Here is an 18,177-nt window from a genome sequence, read left to right as displayed (position 1 = left end):
AAAAAAAAAAAAGAACAGTACCACATCACTGCCGTAGAATGACAATGACATTGCGGCACCAAATGTGAATCTATTTGTTCTCTCTGTGCCAGATGCTGCCCACAGGTTCAATCACTCAATTTAGCCTTAGAGACAAAGAGGCAACAAACAAATCTTCTCAGGACTCTGACTGCAGGCTGGAGGACTATCCCAAGAGGAAACAAGGCAGGCCCTGTGAGTGATGTCCACTTACTCAGATTAGTGGTGACAACTTCTGTCAATGACTGTGGATTTTTAAATCCACATCAACATGTGTGAAGAATTGGCCAAAAGACAAAAGTATTAACTTGTTGCAGCTGACCTTTGGGAGGTAGCATTTGTGATAAAGTGATAAAACGTACACTTTGTAAAACTTATTTCTTCTAAAGAGCATTTGGATTTACTCAGTAGAATATCGATAAAGCAGACATCCTGATTGTTTCAGCTCATCTGGGTTCAAGGCCAGAAGAATTTGTACAGGTGAATGTGAACATTTTACACTGTGACATCCCAACCCTAATAATCTTACATGAGCAGGCAGCTTCTCCAAGGAGAAAACCCTCCTGCAAAATACAGAACAGACGGTGCATTCTAGATTTTTTAAAGACAGCCAGGAATGGAACTTAAGGCTTCCGGGGACTTAATCCTCTTTGGTCCCTGTGAAGTCATGCACCTTCCTGCTTAATTATAAAAAAGAAAAAGAGAAATGATCCATTTACTTTACTACAGTAAATATAAAGTTTACTGTAGTATACAAATGCCTGATATGACCCAGAGTTCATGAAGCCTATTATGGAAACACACATGATTATTTATAGTCACATGGTATAGAGGCACATATAAGGGAACATACTGCTAATTTCACAGATTAAGAGCAGCTTGGATCCTCTGACTTGAGTGAAAGTCTAACTGATGGAATTAGAAATAAATATATAGTGGATGTTTTAGATAGACAAATAAAATAAAAGCAAGATGTTTGTTGTGGAAGACATCACGTTGGATTAATCCAAGCAGGAAATGGCAGCGGAACTAGAAAACCAAAGCCAGATGCAAGGAGGCCCGGCAGTCGGAAGGCCAGTGAGGTATTTCACCGTTCCGCGCCATCTGGTTTATCTGGCAGCCCCACCAGCCAGAAATTTTAGGGTTTGTGAAGCTGCCCTGAGTTGATGTGTGGTATGTTTACTTTTAAACAGTGGCTGCCTTCTTGGACTGGTTTTAAAAATAGGCAAATATTCTAAAAGTGGAATGATGAATCACAGGATTGAGCCAAAAGAAGGAGAATGACTCAGGCAGACTCGTAGCACAGCTGTTCTACAAACGTTTGGCTGAATTGTTGTGAAACATTTCGACAGTGATATCGGATCACTGTTCCTGAGAGCAGTTAAGTTTGTTTTGACAATTCCAGAAGCATAAAGTAGGCTGTACAATGGCTATGCAAAAGCCCCCACCCCTGGAAACTTTGGTGTTTTTTGTTTTTATTTTTAAAAAAAAATAAACCTTGCTAGATATGGTTCTAAAATGACAAAATCAGAATGCAGGCACAGATTTCTATACTAAATGTCTGTTGAATACCTGTTACATACAAGGCAAGGTTGGAGACCTTATGTTAAATTGGCAGATGACTTTATCAAATTATTTACTGATGAAGTAATTTATTGACTGCTTTTCGAAATGGGACTGTATGCTTAATGAATGATATAAAATCTATACTATGGAATCATTTAAAGATTGAAATAAAAAGGAAAGACTTAAAGAGGATTTTTTTTTTAATAATCATATGTTTGCTGCCTGCTTTGCAAACCTAGTGTGACGATGCCAGAGATACTTAAGATAGTAATTTCTTATTGGTGGAGCAAACACACCAACATACCATGGTACATTTGGGGACCAGCTCATCTCAGCTTCGATGGAGCAGCTGTTGGTTGTTTTGTGGTTACCCTGTTCTCAGATTTCCTGACATTGTCTTCTCTGTGCTTGTCCATGAATCAGATAAGTGGGACCCATTGAGTCTGTAATCTAAATCCTGTTATTTAGCCATGAGAGTTATGTAGTTAAGAGTGTTTGGAGAATGTTGCAGCTGGAAGAGGCTAAGCAACCATCTGGAAACATATTCTTAGAGCTAAACACCATGAGCCCACGAAAGGAAATGAGTCTCCTAAAAGGAAAGGCAACCCAGGGCTCCTTCCACCAGAACATTCTGCTCTTCACTCTCTGACCCACTGGCTTCCAGACTTTGATATTTGATAAGTCAATAATATTCTCCCCCCAGGTCTCTAGGAATCATGGAACTTTTCATTCATCAAAAGAAGGTTCACAAAGACTACAGTGTAACATGGTACTTATAACAAAGAGAATGTTTTAACATTAAATAATAAAATAAGCATAACCTTAGAAGACTATCCATTATATTGGATAAATTTAGCTTTGTAGACCAAACACACTCACATACAACCTCACTTCGTGTCCTGGTCTCCTTCATTTTACCTCAGAGAGGTGAACGCATCACGAAAGCTAGAACAGCATTTGCGAGGTTGGCTCAATCATGTCCTCCTCCACTGTGCCCTCTACCCTAGGCAAAATTGGGGCCTAGGCTGGGAAACTAAGTCTGTTAGAAAGAGTTTAGGTTTTTAGACTGAAAAGCTCCCCGCAGAGGGAGAGGCCACGCTCAAGGGGCTTTTCCACCCCCAACCTGCAGTTCCGAGGTGGCCCTGGGGGAATCCATCGGATGTGTCTGCATTTCCTGCTCAGAGCCTGCATCCAGGGCCTGTGCCTGTGCAGATGCCTGGAGCGGTCCCTGGTGGGCCAGGTGCTATGTGTAACACTCTGGCTGTAGAGACTTCAGATTCTTCGTGATTTCTCAACAACAAGCCTCGTACCCTTAGTTTTGTGCCTCCACAAATAAGTGGCTGGGTCAGCCTGCAGTGGGACCCCCAGAGCCAGTGTCCTGGAGCCATATGCTTTTAGTCACTGTGATTGTAGCTAACACTTTGTGACTTTTCTTGATTTATCCTTTTGGAAGAGTATTTTGATTTTTTTAGGTAGCTTACCACATACTTACCACCTGGAACATCTAGGTCAAGAGCCTGAGGGAAGCACATTTATTCCTCAGCATACACCGATCTGTACCTCTCTTCTTCTTACCCACAGTGTGGAAGCAGAGCAGCACCAACCTTCCTCCATCCTTTCTCATGAGCACTGGCCAAGCACTTTCCTACCAGGAATGCTCCCCTTTTATTACATGAACCCCACCTCTAGTTGGAAAACAAAGTGAAGAGTCCCAATGACCTGCCTTGAAACCCTTCTATTTACTAATAGCTTGATTTGAAGCAAGTTACTTAACCTCCAGCCCGTGACACACACCTACCGAGTAGGTGCTATCATGACATCTTCCTGCAGACTTGTTGCCACTATTGCACTGATGAGATGATACAAACACAGGCACTCAGTTACTCAGTAAGCATTCACTCCCTCTCTGGACTTTCTTTACAACTTTAAGCAATAGACTCGAACCAGTTGTATCCCAAAGAATCCTTATCAAGTATTAGACTAACAACTCAAAATAGTTTTGTATGCCTATTGGAGTACAGCATGATATATATCTAAAACAAATGTATATATTTATAGATAGTGGTTGTTTTCATGATATTTATTATTAAATCTTTACTATGGTTCTGAGTTCTGGATTCCGTAGAGGTTGTATGTACAGGAGACCCCCAGTCCCACCTCCACCATCAATGGGTTTGGGAATGCTGTTGCCACTGCTTGTTGAGGTAGCTTTGAAGGTAGGGGTCAGAGCTGGGCTAGAATATGACGTGAGAGAGTTTAAGAAGACTCCCCCAGCCCGTTTCCCCATATGCCATCCTTTCCAAGCTGGCCAGTAAAATTCTAGTAGAGATTTTGTCCTTTGACTTCCTACTGATTTCCCTGTGGATAAAAATATACACCCTGAGAGAGATAAAAAGGGTAAATCTGGGCTCTCCCTGGTGGCTCAAAGGGTTAAAGCACCAAATTATGAAGCTCTATGAAGTCACTGCAGCATGAGTTTGATCCCCACCCAGGGAGGTACCCACATGGCACGGCAGACCTCTCCTGACCCGCCCGCTGTTCCTCTCAGCAGTGTACTTTGTCAATCTGCCTGTTCTGCTTCCCACTTTGTCTCTGGTGAATCCTCTCACCCACCACACTTTTGGCCTGTACCTCAGTTCTGTAAGCATAAATAAATAAAACTTTAAAAAAAAAAAAAGGTAAATCTCCATATTTATTTATTGCCTAGTAGGAAAGAGGCTTATCAGTTTTTCCTGAGAACAAGTACTGAAAGAGTGCAGAGGAGAAGGCACCAGAACTTTTGGGGGTCCTGGAGAGGGAGAACACCAAGAGGTAGAAAAAGTTAAAGGAAGAGGACATCAAGGTATGCTTTATCCACATCACAGTGCTGTGGAGAGCTGGGTTTACACACGTACACAGACATTCACACTGATTCATGAGTCACTATTTTACTACACCACGTAATTCCCACTAGCACCCAAAACACCCTGCCATGTGAGGACAAAAGAGTATTACTCCAAAGAGACACTGACAGAAAGGGTGTTAGTTGCTTTTTAAAAATCTAAGTGGCATATGATTAATTTATGCCCAGATATGAAAAATTCTAATAGCTTAAGAGATTTAAAAGCAGAACGTTGAAAGCTACCAATTTGGGCTAATACCAATATCCTTGATTCAATCAGGTAAGAAGTAAAGGCTTAAGAAAAATAGAACCCCCAAGTCAAATGTACATTTATTTACATGAGAGTAGGCCAAGTGTTTGTTCAGTTGAAGATAAAGAAAACTCTCGAGTAATTAACCTGAAATCTTCATGTCAGTCCAGCTCTAAATTCTCTCTAATTGGAGATGGGCCAGTGATTCTCTAATGACCTAAGAGGTGAGATTCATATTTCTCTTCTGCATACTTTCTATTGGGAAAACTAAATCCATGAAGATCCCAATTTGGAAAGCTATTTAGAATTGTCAAGTCATGCCAATCATGCTATTTATTAAAATAATGCCAGTCATATCATTAATTTATAATGGTGTTGCTACCTCTGGGAATTATAATCTGCTAAGTGTTATTTAAAGAAGGACTCTGATGATAGGCTAGAGATGGTGATTGTATTCTAGAAGATGTCCCCCCCCCCTAAAAAAATGTGTTTCCTTTATGTAAGTCCCTGGAGCTTATAGCTGGTCTATGTGGTTTTGGTGGCTCATTCTGCTTTTAAGGAACACTGGCGATCTCCCAATCAACAGGGGCTAGCCTGTCACAAAGTCATTTGAAGCCATCCTTCCAAATGTAGCCTGAATTCAGTCATCTCATCCCATATCTAATCCAGATATTCACCACTTTATCTCTACCATCATAAAGAACCTCTTCCATTCTTTCATCTCTCCACATTCCAGACTACTCCCATCAAAAGACAATGTTCTTCACATTGCGTACTCCCTTGCTCAAATACTTTGATGTGCTTTTGCTTTTGAACAATTAAAGTTGACTTGGTAACTCTAGAAAACCACTATCTAAGCAGATTTTCCATGGAAGTGCCCAGGCAAGGTCTGGCTCTAATCAGGGCTCACAAACGTCAGGGCACTCTTCCCTACTCACACCTCTGCTCTAATTGACAAGTTTTAGTTTCCTGAGTCTTAGGTATTGTGCAGCCTTTCTGGTGGGACAGAAAAGGAAGAAGAATCATTGAAAGATGTGTAGGCCCCTTTTCCTGTACCTGGTGTGGGAGATGGCACCTGTGTTTTCCTACACTGTTTTTTAGTCCCCTCCCCACCAGAAGCTTTTCCCACCTGCTCTGGGTGGTATAGCCTTCTTCCCCCCAAATGTCTTTACCTTATAAAACCCTTAAGTGGTATGATACTATACTCCATTGCCTATCCCATCAACCTTTGCAGGGTGCAAGAAATGTAGAAACTAAGTAAAGATCAGCACATTAATAATAGGAAAATCAGAAACACAAGAAACCCATCAACTGGATTACTAAATATCTTCAGTGCAGTTATACTATCAACTTCACCTTCACATCAAAGTTTGTAAGATGAACATAGGACAAAAAACAACTTAGGGATTTATATCTTTCCAGATTCAATTATCCTAAACACAGGGACCAGCTGAGTTTTTAATTCATGTCATATGCTATGCTAAGTGCTTCACCTCCACAATATTATTTACTTGTTTCCACCACTCTGTAAATTATTACTGTACACATCTTATGGGAAACTGAATCTTAGCAAATCTGGGCCATTTACCCAAGATTATACAAGTATGGATAGAGATGGGTCTAGAAACCATGCCTGCTGACTTCAAAGTCCTAGGTCCTTACATGCTATTCCAGATTGTTTCAAGAAAAAAAATGAATAGAAATTTGCTTACATAACTGGAGGATGAGCGTGGTGTATTAACTCTTAGGTAAGTCAACACTGATAGAAGACCTATCTTTTTCTCATGGGCTTTTTTTACTCATCAACAATAAATTCACGAAGACAAATCCTTGAAGTCTGACTGCAGAAATGAGACTGCCAGCGAGATGATGGGGCTGGGGAAGAGAGGTGCAAAGGGGCTCAGTGGACTGCGGTGGAGGACTATGGGGACCACGGTGGTGAATGTGGTGTGGCCACAAACATCTAAAGAGCCTGAACTCCTCTGTCACATATTGTTGTAAATAACTATTTCCCACGATAAAGAAAAGATACAATTTTTTTAAAAGCGATCAATGAATTCACTAGAAAGGGATGACTCCCCAGAAGTCCCCTGTAGTCTCCCCATTTACTGTGAGCGTCTAGGATGTTTTTCCCCTAAATGTGTGTGGTCCGCAGGCCGCATGCGCTGGTATTCAAAAGGCATGCGCAGTATTCCACTCGGCAAGTGTTGCTCCCCTGACACTCCGCGTGCTCCAGTCAAGAATTCCGAGGGAGTGTCCCCAAATAGCTGCAAAGCTTTCTCTGTGCGCTTGCAGCCCCAGGGCATGTGAAAGCAAAGCTTTGCTGCCCTCAGCCTGGGCCTACTTACTGCATCGGGAGAGGGGGGGGAGTAGGGCCTGGAGACTTGCTCTTTGACGCTGTGCTCAGATGTTTGTCACAAGGAAGAATGAGACACCACGCTGGGCCTGCCTTACGTTCCCTAGTGAGGTATCCTTTCTCGAGATGTGGGGACAATTTAATTCCAAGGAAGAAAAAATTAACTTTGGTAATGGCCGAGTAAGTTTTCTTAAACACCATTTTATAGAACTGAAGGGTAGAAACTACTTGAAGTAAATGGCAAGCCCCATTTGAAGCTACCATATAAAAAAACATGAACTTCAAAATTGGGCATTCTTGGGACATTTGAAAGATGCTGAAAAGCTATCTGTATTGACTGATGAAAACACAGAAAGCTTTGAGGGGCCAACAGAATTCAAAAGATTGGGGGAAATTCATTGTAAGCTGGCACCAAGGCCTAGATAGCCAAAGATCAAGAATCCCCTCAGGCGGTTTTTTTGTACAAAAATTAAATTCCATTAAAATGAAGGTGAGGCAACAGTGCATTTGTTTTTCCCAGTCAAGATTGTGATCATATTTGCTTGGAATACGGCATTTTATAAACTAAAGTTATCTGTGTAAGGCTGTTGATAAGGGGACTTGTTCTGCTCCTATGGGGTGTAAGCACAGGGAAGAAAATTATGTGTCTTCTTTCTCCTTGGATCATGGGGTTATTCAGGTCTCTCTTGAGAGCCTACCATTCAGGCACAGATTATTCCTATGAACCTTGTGTTTATGAAGTGCACGCAAACAGGAGGGGCATGGCTTTTTGGAGAAGCAGCATGGAGTATTGGAGAGGTCAGACTGTCAAATCTAAGGATCTCAGCTGAAATGATAGTCCTGTTACTTATGAAAAGTGTGGCCTCTAGACCTCAGTCTCTATGCTTGCAAACTGGGAATGCTAACGCCTTAACTGCATGCTTATCTTAAGGTCAGAAATAATATTCATGAATGCATAAGACCGAAGACAAAAGCACTTCCATGTAGAGATGGGTTGTTTTGTCTATGGGGAGAATCGCCCTTCAGTAGCATCTTTCTACGCATCCCCTGGGTGGGGGGCAGGACACCAGCAGGCCACAGGGTTGGTGTTGGAAAAACAGGTCAGGAGTCAAAGCTTGACCTTTCCCAACTCTAGAACAAGTCCTCCCTTGTGGGTGGCACAGTCTGGAAAATCCAGGGGTGGATGTGAAACCACCATAGTCACTAGTGTAGTAAAGCCTGAGTTGGCTGTATGGCGGATGTCAGAGTCCTGATTCTTACTTAGCATTATTTTAAAGATCAACCTGCCCTTCTTCTGTCCTTACTTGTTAGTGTTGCCCTGACATCGGTGATGAAAAACAGATTGGATGGATGGCTGGCTGGCGAGATAGAAATGTAAAATACTACAGAGCTAGAGTTGGTCCTCAGAAAGAGCCAACATGTAAATGGTAATGCAGTCTGAGCCCATGGAATGTGATTTTCATAGATGGCATCTGATTGAGGTGATGGCTGATGCCGCAGTAGAGATCCAAGTCTTCCCCTCTGCACCCCAGTGACCTCACGCTCCCCGAGGTCCCCTGTGCATATGTGTGTTAAGAGGTCACTGCAGGGAGCATGACACAGGGCTCTAAGTATGGCGGTATCACCTCAGACCTTACTATTCCGAGAGGGTCCACCTCACCTGTCCCATTCATCACTCTTGCTGAAGTCGGCCTGACCGGAAATGTGTGAGCACCAGTGAGAAACCAGCATTTCGAGCTTAGGCTTCAGGAAATGCTGTTGGAACCAGGACAGCGATATTTTTGTATTACCTAAGCAACTGCCAGTTCTTAGTAAAGCTTTCCTCATGCAGTTCTAACAATGACATACTTTACTATCATTAGAAATTGTTACAGCTCGATGAAGTTATAATAAGAGAGATGAATTTATTTTCCTGATGTTGGGAAAGAAAAAAAAGAACGTGCTGAAACAACCACAGGATGCGAGCTAGGGAAGCATCAACAAAGGGCTTTCTGAAAGCCACTCTCAGTCACAACGAAAGATGGCATTCCCCATCACTAGGCCATGCCACACACGCACTTTCAAACACTCTGTAGGGAACTGGAGAGGTGATGGCGAGGAGGCGAGGGCAGGGCCCGGGGCACACGTACCTGAGGCATTGTCAAGGCTGAAGGCGATGCGTACTGGCTTATCCGCAGCTACCCTGGCTGTGCTGATCATGTGGGCACCTGAGCCTCGGCCTTCCCCTGGGTCTTCCAGCTGTCAGGACAAGAGCCACAAGTGCTTTACCCGCGTCAGCCCCGCATCGCAGAGAGCTTTGCCAACAAGAGGGAAAGTTAGTAAGCAGTAGCTTTACCTAGTTCCTTTCTTTCCTTACATGGACAGGGCTCACAGTCATTTTTTTCCTGGTTTATGGACACATGGCTTTGAACTAGCTCTCTAGAATGAACTATACACGATAGAGTGAAATCTCCACCCAGCTCACTTTTTTAGTATCCTGCACACTGGCAGTGCCACCCTGTCCTTCGAGGTCTTTTATATAGCAGTTTATTTTTAACTGAGGGGAATAAAGAACTCTTCATAGGGTATCAGAAAGCTTCGGATGAAACTAGCTTTTTGTGCTTAAAAAAGCGCAAATTGGGTCTGAATTATTGATCTGGGCGTAGTAAAGAATGAGTATCGTGAAATCAATTCAAGAATACCAAAGACAGTCTTCAAAATACCCCACAATTATATTATGAAAATTATTGCTTTAATAGCTGATGGAAGACTTGTAATTCTATCAAATACTTAACAATGTGTGATACAAACAAAAGACAGTGTTAAAAATATCCCATTGATATTCTACCCCACCTAGTAAATTAATAGTGAATTAATCTAATGACTATTTAATGACTTAGCAAAGAAAGGATAGAAAAACCTCCTACAGATCAGATGGGTGGTTTTGGGCAAAAACACATGAACTTAACCCAAATAAATTTTAACCAAGATATTTGATAACTTTTGTTATAAATATGTATCTGTGTTATTTAAATAAAGATAGTTAACTTTTTTATTTTGAGTCATTCTTCCCTTCTTCACTTTCCTTCTCATGTAGATAGTTCATCAAAAACTCTTAATGATATTTTAGGGAAAAGTCTCTAAAACATCATAAAGTATAAACCATCTCTTTAGCCTTTACTGAGACTCTGGGAATTGCCTTAACATGACATTTTCTCACAGCTAAGCTTCTGACTCTTTCCCACAACTTTTTCTATCTAAAAATAGCATCTAGAACACTGAATTTTGTTTTGACGATTATTTATAGAGCTAAAGTGAATGCACATATATAAATACACAGATATTTAGACATACATACATGTGGAATCATCTTACCCTGTACAAGGAAAGAGATCAGGCTCATATTAAACACCTAGTATATCTCTGGAGAAAAACCAGCAACTGTTTATCACCCGTTACAATCATCCTGGGCCCATTCATTTAACCCTGCAAGTGGCAGGGAACCTAAAAGCACTGCAAGTCATTCTAAGCTCAAGAAAATAGTAACCTGAAACCTTCAGTTTAGGGAAAGAGTAAGTAAAGTCTCTGTTAATTGGCTCAGGTTATGTTTTATCTTAGCTCTGAGATACATTTCTGTGCTGCTCATCTGCTTAGAATCAAACCTCTTGTAAGCCACCTGATGCTGAGGAATAGAACAGACTGTCTCAAATTTAACAAAACAAACAATAGAGCCCCCCCTTCAAGTGGTAGCTAAAAGCAAAAGTCTTACTGTTCTGCCATTGTACAATCAGCAAACCATTTTCTGTCACATCTAAGGATGAAAAGCTGTTCTTCTCTTGGGCTGGACCTCTCCGTACTTCTTTGTGCCAAGAAATGAAACTCAGCAGGAGGAATTTGCCTCCAGGATTTTGCAAACAGATCTCTCCTACTGTATCCAGCCAAGGGTAATGGAATTGAGAAACCAGCTAATTAGAGTCCTTCCCTGCCGCACCACGGACAGCATCTGTCTGCCTCCCCCAGAATGGTGGTGGCAAAGTTGGGTGGATTTTGAGTTCCACACCATGTCGACCACAAGAGCCCCTAAACCTACTTGCCTTTTCATCACACCGCCTGGGGAAATAAGCCACTGATTCCTCCTCTCGGCTGGAACAGAGCTTGGGTTAAGCTGCTGGTGCTCTGAGTCTTTAGTTCAGTTTTCACACCTGTTGCCTTACCTCACTTAGTGGAGTGTCTGCACTTGTGTGATCCAGGGCCAGCCACTGCCTTGGCCGGTCGCTGCCTTTGTGGAGTAAAGACTCAGTAAGAGTGCCGTCTGCACCTGCTGCATAGCAGCCCAGACACCCTGAGGAGCAATGACAGCTGTCCGGACAGCTCTCTGCTACCTGCTCTCCTCCAGACCCCAGCGTCCCACGGGGCCTCCCTGTTCCGCTTCCCTCTACAACCCCTCTCGCCTTGCTGTGCCTCTCCAACAGCCAGGATGTTGTCATGCTTCTAGAAAAAGCAAGAGCAAAAGAAAACCCTCCTCCTGACAGAGGCATTGATAAACAGCAAGTTGTGCAGAGTCCAAATGTTTTAATTCATTAGTCCTGGCAAACCTAAAATACAAACCGACTTGCTTCACAGGACAAGAATGTCTTCGGCGTGACCCAATGGGTGTCTGTGTCTATTCCAGCAAACTGGCAAAGATAGCATGACTCCAGTCAGCAAAAATGTCGGTCGTTCCAATCAGCTCAGCAAGACCCAGCCAACTTGGGAAGGCTACAGGCTGACTCTCAAATTATAGTGATGATCCCGGTTAAGAACGTGACGGTTGAGGTTGAATTGTTGGTGGACTTGATGACTTGATCTCATCTACAAATGCACTTGACTGCAAAATAAGTCAATGGCACATTGGAGTGAAGCTTAAGGACTGTACACGCAGTTTAATAGCTATACACCTAAACTCAGTAGTGCTTGAAAACAGTTGGGTAGTGATGTTGAAGTTCAATAACTAAAGATAAACAACTATTAAGAAGCCACAGAAAGATAAGCCACAGACTAGGAGAATATCTTTGCAAAATATGTATCAATAAAGGACTGGGATCCAAAATATACAAAGAGATCTTAAAAATCAATAATCAGAAAACAAACAACTCAATTGAAAAATAGGCAAAAGATCTAATCAGATACTTCACCGAAGAAGATATACAAATGGCAAATAATTGTACAAAAAGATGCCAAACATCACAAGTCACTAAGGAATTGCAAATGAAAGCAACAATGAGATACCACTGCATACCTCTTGGAATGGCCAAAGTCCACAATATTGACAACATCACATGCTGGTGAAGATGCAAAATGGGACAGCCCCTTTGGAAAGCAGTTTCCTATAAAACTAAACATGACCCACCAATCGATACCTTGGTTAAAAACTTAAACCCACTCAAAAATCTACACATGGTTGTGTTTATAGTAGCTTTATTCACAGTCACCAAAACAAAACAAGTAAGAAAACCTTCAGACGTGAATGGATAAACAAATTGTGGTACATTTATACAATGGAATATGACTCCGTGACCAAAAAAAAATGTAAACTACTGGCCCTCCCTGGTGGTGCAGCAGGTTAAAGCACAGCACTGAGAAGCTAAAGCCACTTCCGCATGAGTTCGATTCCTGCCTGCCCCGGAGGTGACCACATGGCGTGGCAGACCCCTCCTGACCCGCCCGCTGCTCCCCTCAGCAGTGTACTTCGTCCATCTGCCTGTTCTGCTCCCCGCTCTGTCTCTGGTGAAGCCTCTCGCCGCCCCTGAGCCTCTGACCTGTACCCCAGTTCTGTATGAATAAATAAATAAGTCTTTAAAAAAAAAATGTAAACTACCAAGCCACAAAGAGACATGGAGGAAATTAAGTGCATATTATTAAATGAAATATGTCAATCTGAAAGGCTTCATACTGTTGATTGCAACTTTATGACATTTGGGAAAAGGCAAATTTATAGACACAGTAAAAGATATCGACCATTGATGGCCCTCCCTGGTGGCACAGCAGGTTAAAGCACAGCATTAAGAAGCTGAAACCACTTCCGCATGAGTTCGATTTCCGCCTGCCCCGGATGTGACCACATGGTGTGGCAGACCTCTCCTGACCCGCCCACTGCTCCCCTCAGCAGTGTACTTCATCGATCTGCCTGTTCTGCTCCCCACTCTGTCTCTGGTGAAGTCTTTCACCACCCCTGAGTCTCTGGCCTGTACCCCAATTCTGTATGCACAAATAAATAAATCTTAAAAAAAAAGATATCACTCAATCACTCATTGCCAGGAGTTCAAGGAAAGAAAGAGGAATGAGTAGGTCAAGCATAGAGGATTTTTAAGACACTAGAAAAATCCTAAATGATACCATAAGGGAATGGACACACATCCCTACACATTGACCAAAGCCCATAAACGTGAACACCAAGAGTGGCCCTTGTTGCATCGGGCAACCCCACACTGATAAAGAAACAGTAGTCGTGAAGCAGGCTACATAATGCAGATGCTGCTCAAGAGCAAGAGCCTGGCCTTTGTATTGATAAACTATATGAAGCAGAAAAGGAGATGGGGAAGCAGAAGAAGCAGGGGAAGGGTGGAACTGTACTTCTCATCTGCTGATAGCAAATCAAGCCCTGATTCCCCAGTCAGGATTTCATTCTTACCAGCAAGGCATTCCACTGATCATCTTCAGGGGTCCTTCTTTATACATCAGCCAATGACCAACCATTCCTGCTCATATCTTCTGATGTATATAAGTCGGGACTAAGTTTATGCATCCATCATCAGCCCCTCAGGCACTCCTTGTCATGCCTCTTGACGCAGAGCCTGCCCAGGGTGACCCAGCTTTGTGTTCTTTATTGATGTGAACGGCATCTTGTAGTAGGGGTGGGGTCCTAATGCAGTTCTGACCTTGCATTAGGAATCCAGAACTGTAGGTTAGAAAGTAGAGGCTGGATAGGCCATGGAGTCATAAGTTATAGCAAAAGAATCAAACTAATACAAGATGTTAATAGGGAGAATTAGGGGATTGAGCTGTTAGGAAGGGAGAGACCCGGGAGCTGTTTTTTCCATTCTTTTCCTGTCAAGCTAAGCCTACTCAAAAAACTGTGAAATAAATAAGTAAAAGAACTTAGCAGATTTCCTTGATCTCATGCACAGAAGGCAAATTTGTTATGGCATACACAGTAATAAACTGCATTGATTTAGAATGTTCCTCTATTAACCTATTTGTGTTTTTAAAGGAAAACCTTTCCAGGAATTATTATTACTGGTTTAGTTTTATTTTATTGTTAATAATATCACCTTACATCTTGCATCATAATTGAATAATTGATAGAGTGAGTCTTGCCCACTATTTCATGATTTTTCCTATAAAATAGCAAGTCTTTACTGTCATACCTATTTGGCAGATGAGCAAATTCAGAGAATGTGAATAACAAGTTCAAGGATAATTGATCTACAGAATAAAGGGCCCAGGTAAGAGCCAGGATTTCTAATTTTTAATTCATGCTATTTCCACTACCTCAAGATGCATCCTGTATGAAAGATCTAATTGAATTTGTTTGGTTCACATTAGCTCTGACAACTTTTGCTTGGAGGAAACAAAGATCAATGTCTCCATGGTCTAGCATCCAGGCTCCCCTGACCATAACCATCTTTATCATCACACCTAAGTTGAACTTGAAGGAAATCAAAGATGTACATCTCATGTGTTCTAATGGGAAAACATTGGCTTCCAAATTAGGTCCTGGGCTACCTGCAGAAAAGTTGGTGGTGGCACTGACAAAAGAATCAGTGTCCAGAAGCATCTGGACTCCAGTAAAACAGACTCCTAAGAATGCAAAGACCTAGAATGGGAAGGTAACTTCTGTGCCCTGATCAAAAGCCCCAGAGCCACCTAGAGATTGGAGGGGGCATGAACACATTAAACACAATGGAAATAATTATTTTTCATGACTTTGTCAAAAGCACATGACAGATGTAGCAGGATCCAGAGGCTTTTCCAGCATCATTAATGCAACTGGAACTGCAACCTCCTGACATCAAAAATGTTATCACAGGTACGGTGTGATAGGTGCCCAATGGTTAGGAAGCGACAATGAAAAGGAATGCACTCTGTCCAAGTCTGCTCATTCAAATGTAAGGTTTTCACATAATAACTAGTAGTTACCCACCAGTTTTTCTGTTCATACAGGAGCTATGATGTATTTCTTGGCTCTTTATCTAAGCACTTTCAAGAGAGTAACAAATCTGAAGCCCAAGTACAATCTCTTCCCGCCACTGTAACCCAAAATAACTACATGGTATTTTAAGAATTCAATAGAATTACAATAATTCAATCTAGAAAAACGGTGTGTGCATGTTCAGGAAAATATTAACAGTATCCTGGGTAACAGCCACATACCCAATTTTCATTTTCTTCTTTTCAGTAATAAATGTGTTTTTACTGTTATGTGGGAAGTTATTTTTAATGGTATTTGAGGCACTTTCAATAATGAATTCTACATGTCCTTGTAAATTATGGCTCACAGTATACACTATTGTCATAATGAATGAAAATTCAATTTCTCCATACAATCCCATTAACATTTTAGAAAGACTTGCTACATTTCAAACTAATGTTTCTCAAATTTGCCTCACCGAGTTCATGCCTTTTAAAAATAGGCACCCCTGGCTTCACCATCGCACTGACTCAGTAGGACTGGGTGGGCCCACATTTTTGTAAATTTAACAAGAAAACCAGTTTCTGTGCAACATTTAGAGAAGGATTGAGAGGACATTTTCACCAATGTTTTGAAGTCAGGTCTCCACTACTCTGGAACACAGATAGACCATAATCTCCAAAGAAATATTTCATAATGGCAAAATAGTCAACCTTTCCTTATAGTCATTAGCCTGCAATTTTCTCCTGTAAAGGGTCAGATGTTACCTATTGTATGCTCCGCAGTATTATGACCTCTCTCATGGCTGTCCATCTCTGCCACTGCAGCACAAAGGCAGCAGTGCATTTGAATGGATGGACTCCATCTTCATTTATGAAACAGAAAAGAAGTGTGTGTGAGTGTGTTTCAATAAAACTTTATTGTGTGGTTTGGGTGTATGAGCAAGGGTAATATACAGTGATTTCCACCATGGGCAAAGCCGGGCTGAGTTTCCAAGGCTCAAGAAGGGTGGTGGCCTAAGGTTTAGGCAATTTGTTTGAAAACTGGGATAGGAATCTTCAGACAGAATGTTGCAATGTGTCATTGCTAGTTGTCATCAATAGCAGAGAACAGGGCATTATTGTTCTTTTCATCCTCTTTCATAAGGAGAAACCAGTGAGTGGGCGCTCTCTCTCAGTCTTCAAGGCAACTGAGCCAAACCACTCACTTCCCATCTGAAGTCTCAACATGACAATTAGAGACAAGATGGCGTCTGTTTCATTCAAAGTAGATTCCATGGCTCTGAATTGGTCAGGATTCTTTCTGTTGCAGGAGTAGTCAACAACTAATGTAACATTAGCTTAAATGTCAAAGGGTGTGTTATGTGTGTGTGTGTGTGTGTGTGTGTGTGTGTGTGTGTGTGTAGAAGTTCTAGGGTGTGGGGGGGATAAAGGGTTTACCAGACACAAAGTGGGGAGCAGAACAGGTGAATCTATTGAAATACACTGCCTAGGGGAGAAGGGATGAGACAGGAAAGGTCTTCTGCTCCATGTGGGTCAGCTCCCTGGCTGGGGATCGAACTCAGGCACTGAGGCCATAGTGTTGATAGTGTTGAGACTTGACCATGAGGCCACCAAGGATGCCTCCTGCCAGGGATGCCAGGGTATTTATTCACACACACACACAGCTAGGAAATCGAGGGATCTTATTGTTTCAGAAATGAATTTATTCAAAGGCACAGGACAACAAAAAACTGTTTTTCTCTACCTGTTGGGTCAGCTATCTCATGTTAGTTTCATTCCCAAATGGAAGCTCCCCGCAATCACTCAAACTCACATCCTACCAGCCTCACAGGTGAAAAAAACATCTTTTTATTCAGAATACTTTGGGGTTAGTCACTGGCCAAGCTGGGGAGGCATATTCACCAGTCTGGACAGGAGCAGAGTACTTTGGCAAGCAACACCTGCATCTTGGGACGCTCATAAACTTAAATAGCAAGGGAATTATTTCCCAAATCGATGAATTGATATTGAACATATCACAGAGAAAGGTGATGAAGGGAAGAGCGACAGAAGAGGCAAGTAAAGGGAAAGAAAGAGGAGGGGAAGGATGGCGAGAAGAGGGAGAGAGCTACTGTCATTCCTGTGTCATAGAGAAACAGACTGAAAGCTCTGGTCACTTACCCATAGCCGCAGAGCTAACAGAGTAATAGAGCTAGTTCCTTTGCCAAAATAATTCTTTTCAACTACAAGCCAGAACCATGTTCAAATCAAATGACTAAAAATGCCTTTATAGAAGATGCCTTTTCCTACTGTCAGAGGGAAGTCTTGAAAAGTCACTAGTGTCTCTAACTCATTCAGCCATGTTCAGATTATCACTTGGTGCCTCTGGGCCACAGTCTCCTCCTCCGGAAGCAAGCGACTTAAAATTCGTATCCTCTAGAGTTCCTTATTATTCTAAATTCTTTCATTTTAAGAAGTGGAGTCAGGCCCAAAGAGAAGAAAATAGCTGCCTTTAGAATTCCCTTCCCTGGTTTGGATTCAGGAAAGAGCCAACTGGTTTGTAAGAAACTAAAAATATATTTTGCAACAGTCATCAAGAAAAGGACAGAATAAAGATAATCTCTCTTTTTCCTGTTGAAACCAGTTACCAAGTGACCCCCCCACCCCCATTTTACTGCCAAACCCACTTAGTCATCAGATATTTTGTACCAAAGCAAATCCATTCAGTCCCTAATTACACTGTGAAACCCAAGGACATCCAGAAAAGTGACCAGGAAGAGATCATGTTTTGTTCATCAAATATTTTTCAAATTAAGACATCACATCCCAAAATAGTGAGTTAGAATCACCCAGCAGGCCTTCTTCCTGAAAGCATGCAAATACACAATCCTGCTTTAGAAGAGTGTCAATTACTTGTGCAGACACAAAAATGACTAATAGCTAAGGCCTAATAAGACACCTGTCAATGCCGCCCCC

At 42.0% G+C, this 18,177-nt stretch overlaps 1 protein-coding gene across 1 annotated transcript in view; it reads right to left on the bottom strand.

Moving 5' to 3' along the window:
* MAP3K7CL (MAP3K7 C-terminal like) overlaps positions 1 to 11,694 on the bottom strand; it is a 37,950-nt gene extending 26,256 nt beyond the window's left edge. Inside the window, exons 1-2 of the mRNA XM_004675329.1 lie at positions 11,265 to 11,694; positions 9,201 to 9,309 (exon numbers count right to left, since the gene is read on the bottom strand). Coding sequence (XP_004675386.1) covers positions 9,201 to 9,309; positions 11,265 to 11,588 — 433 coding nt within the window. The 5' untranslated portion in view covers positions 11,589 to 11,694. The remainder of the gene's footprint in view (positions 1 to 9,200; positions 9,310 to 11,264) is intronic.
* Between the last annotated feature and the right edge of the window lie 6,483 nt (positions 11,695 to 18,177).

The sequence above is a fragment of the Condylura cristata genome, unplaced genomic scaffold (assembly GCF_000260355.1).
Source record: "Condylura cristata isolate star-nosed mole 26May11 unplaced genomic scaffold, ConCri1.0 scaffold00003, whole genome shotgun sequence".
Classification (NCBI taxonomy): domain Eukaryota; kingdom Metazoa; phylum Chordata; class Mammalia; order Eulipotyphla; family Talpidae; genus Condylura; species Condylura cristata.
Note: the sequence above shows the minus strand (reverse complement) of the source record. Positions and strands in the feature narration are given on the sequence as shown.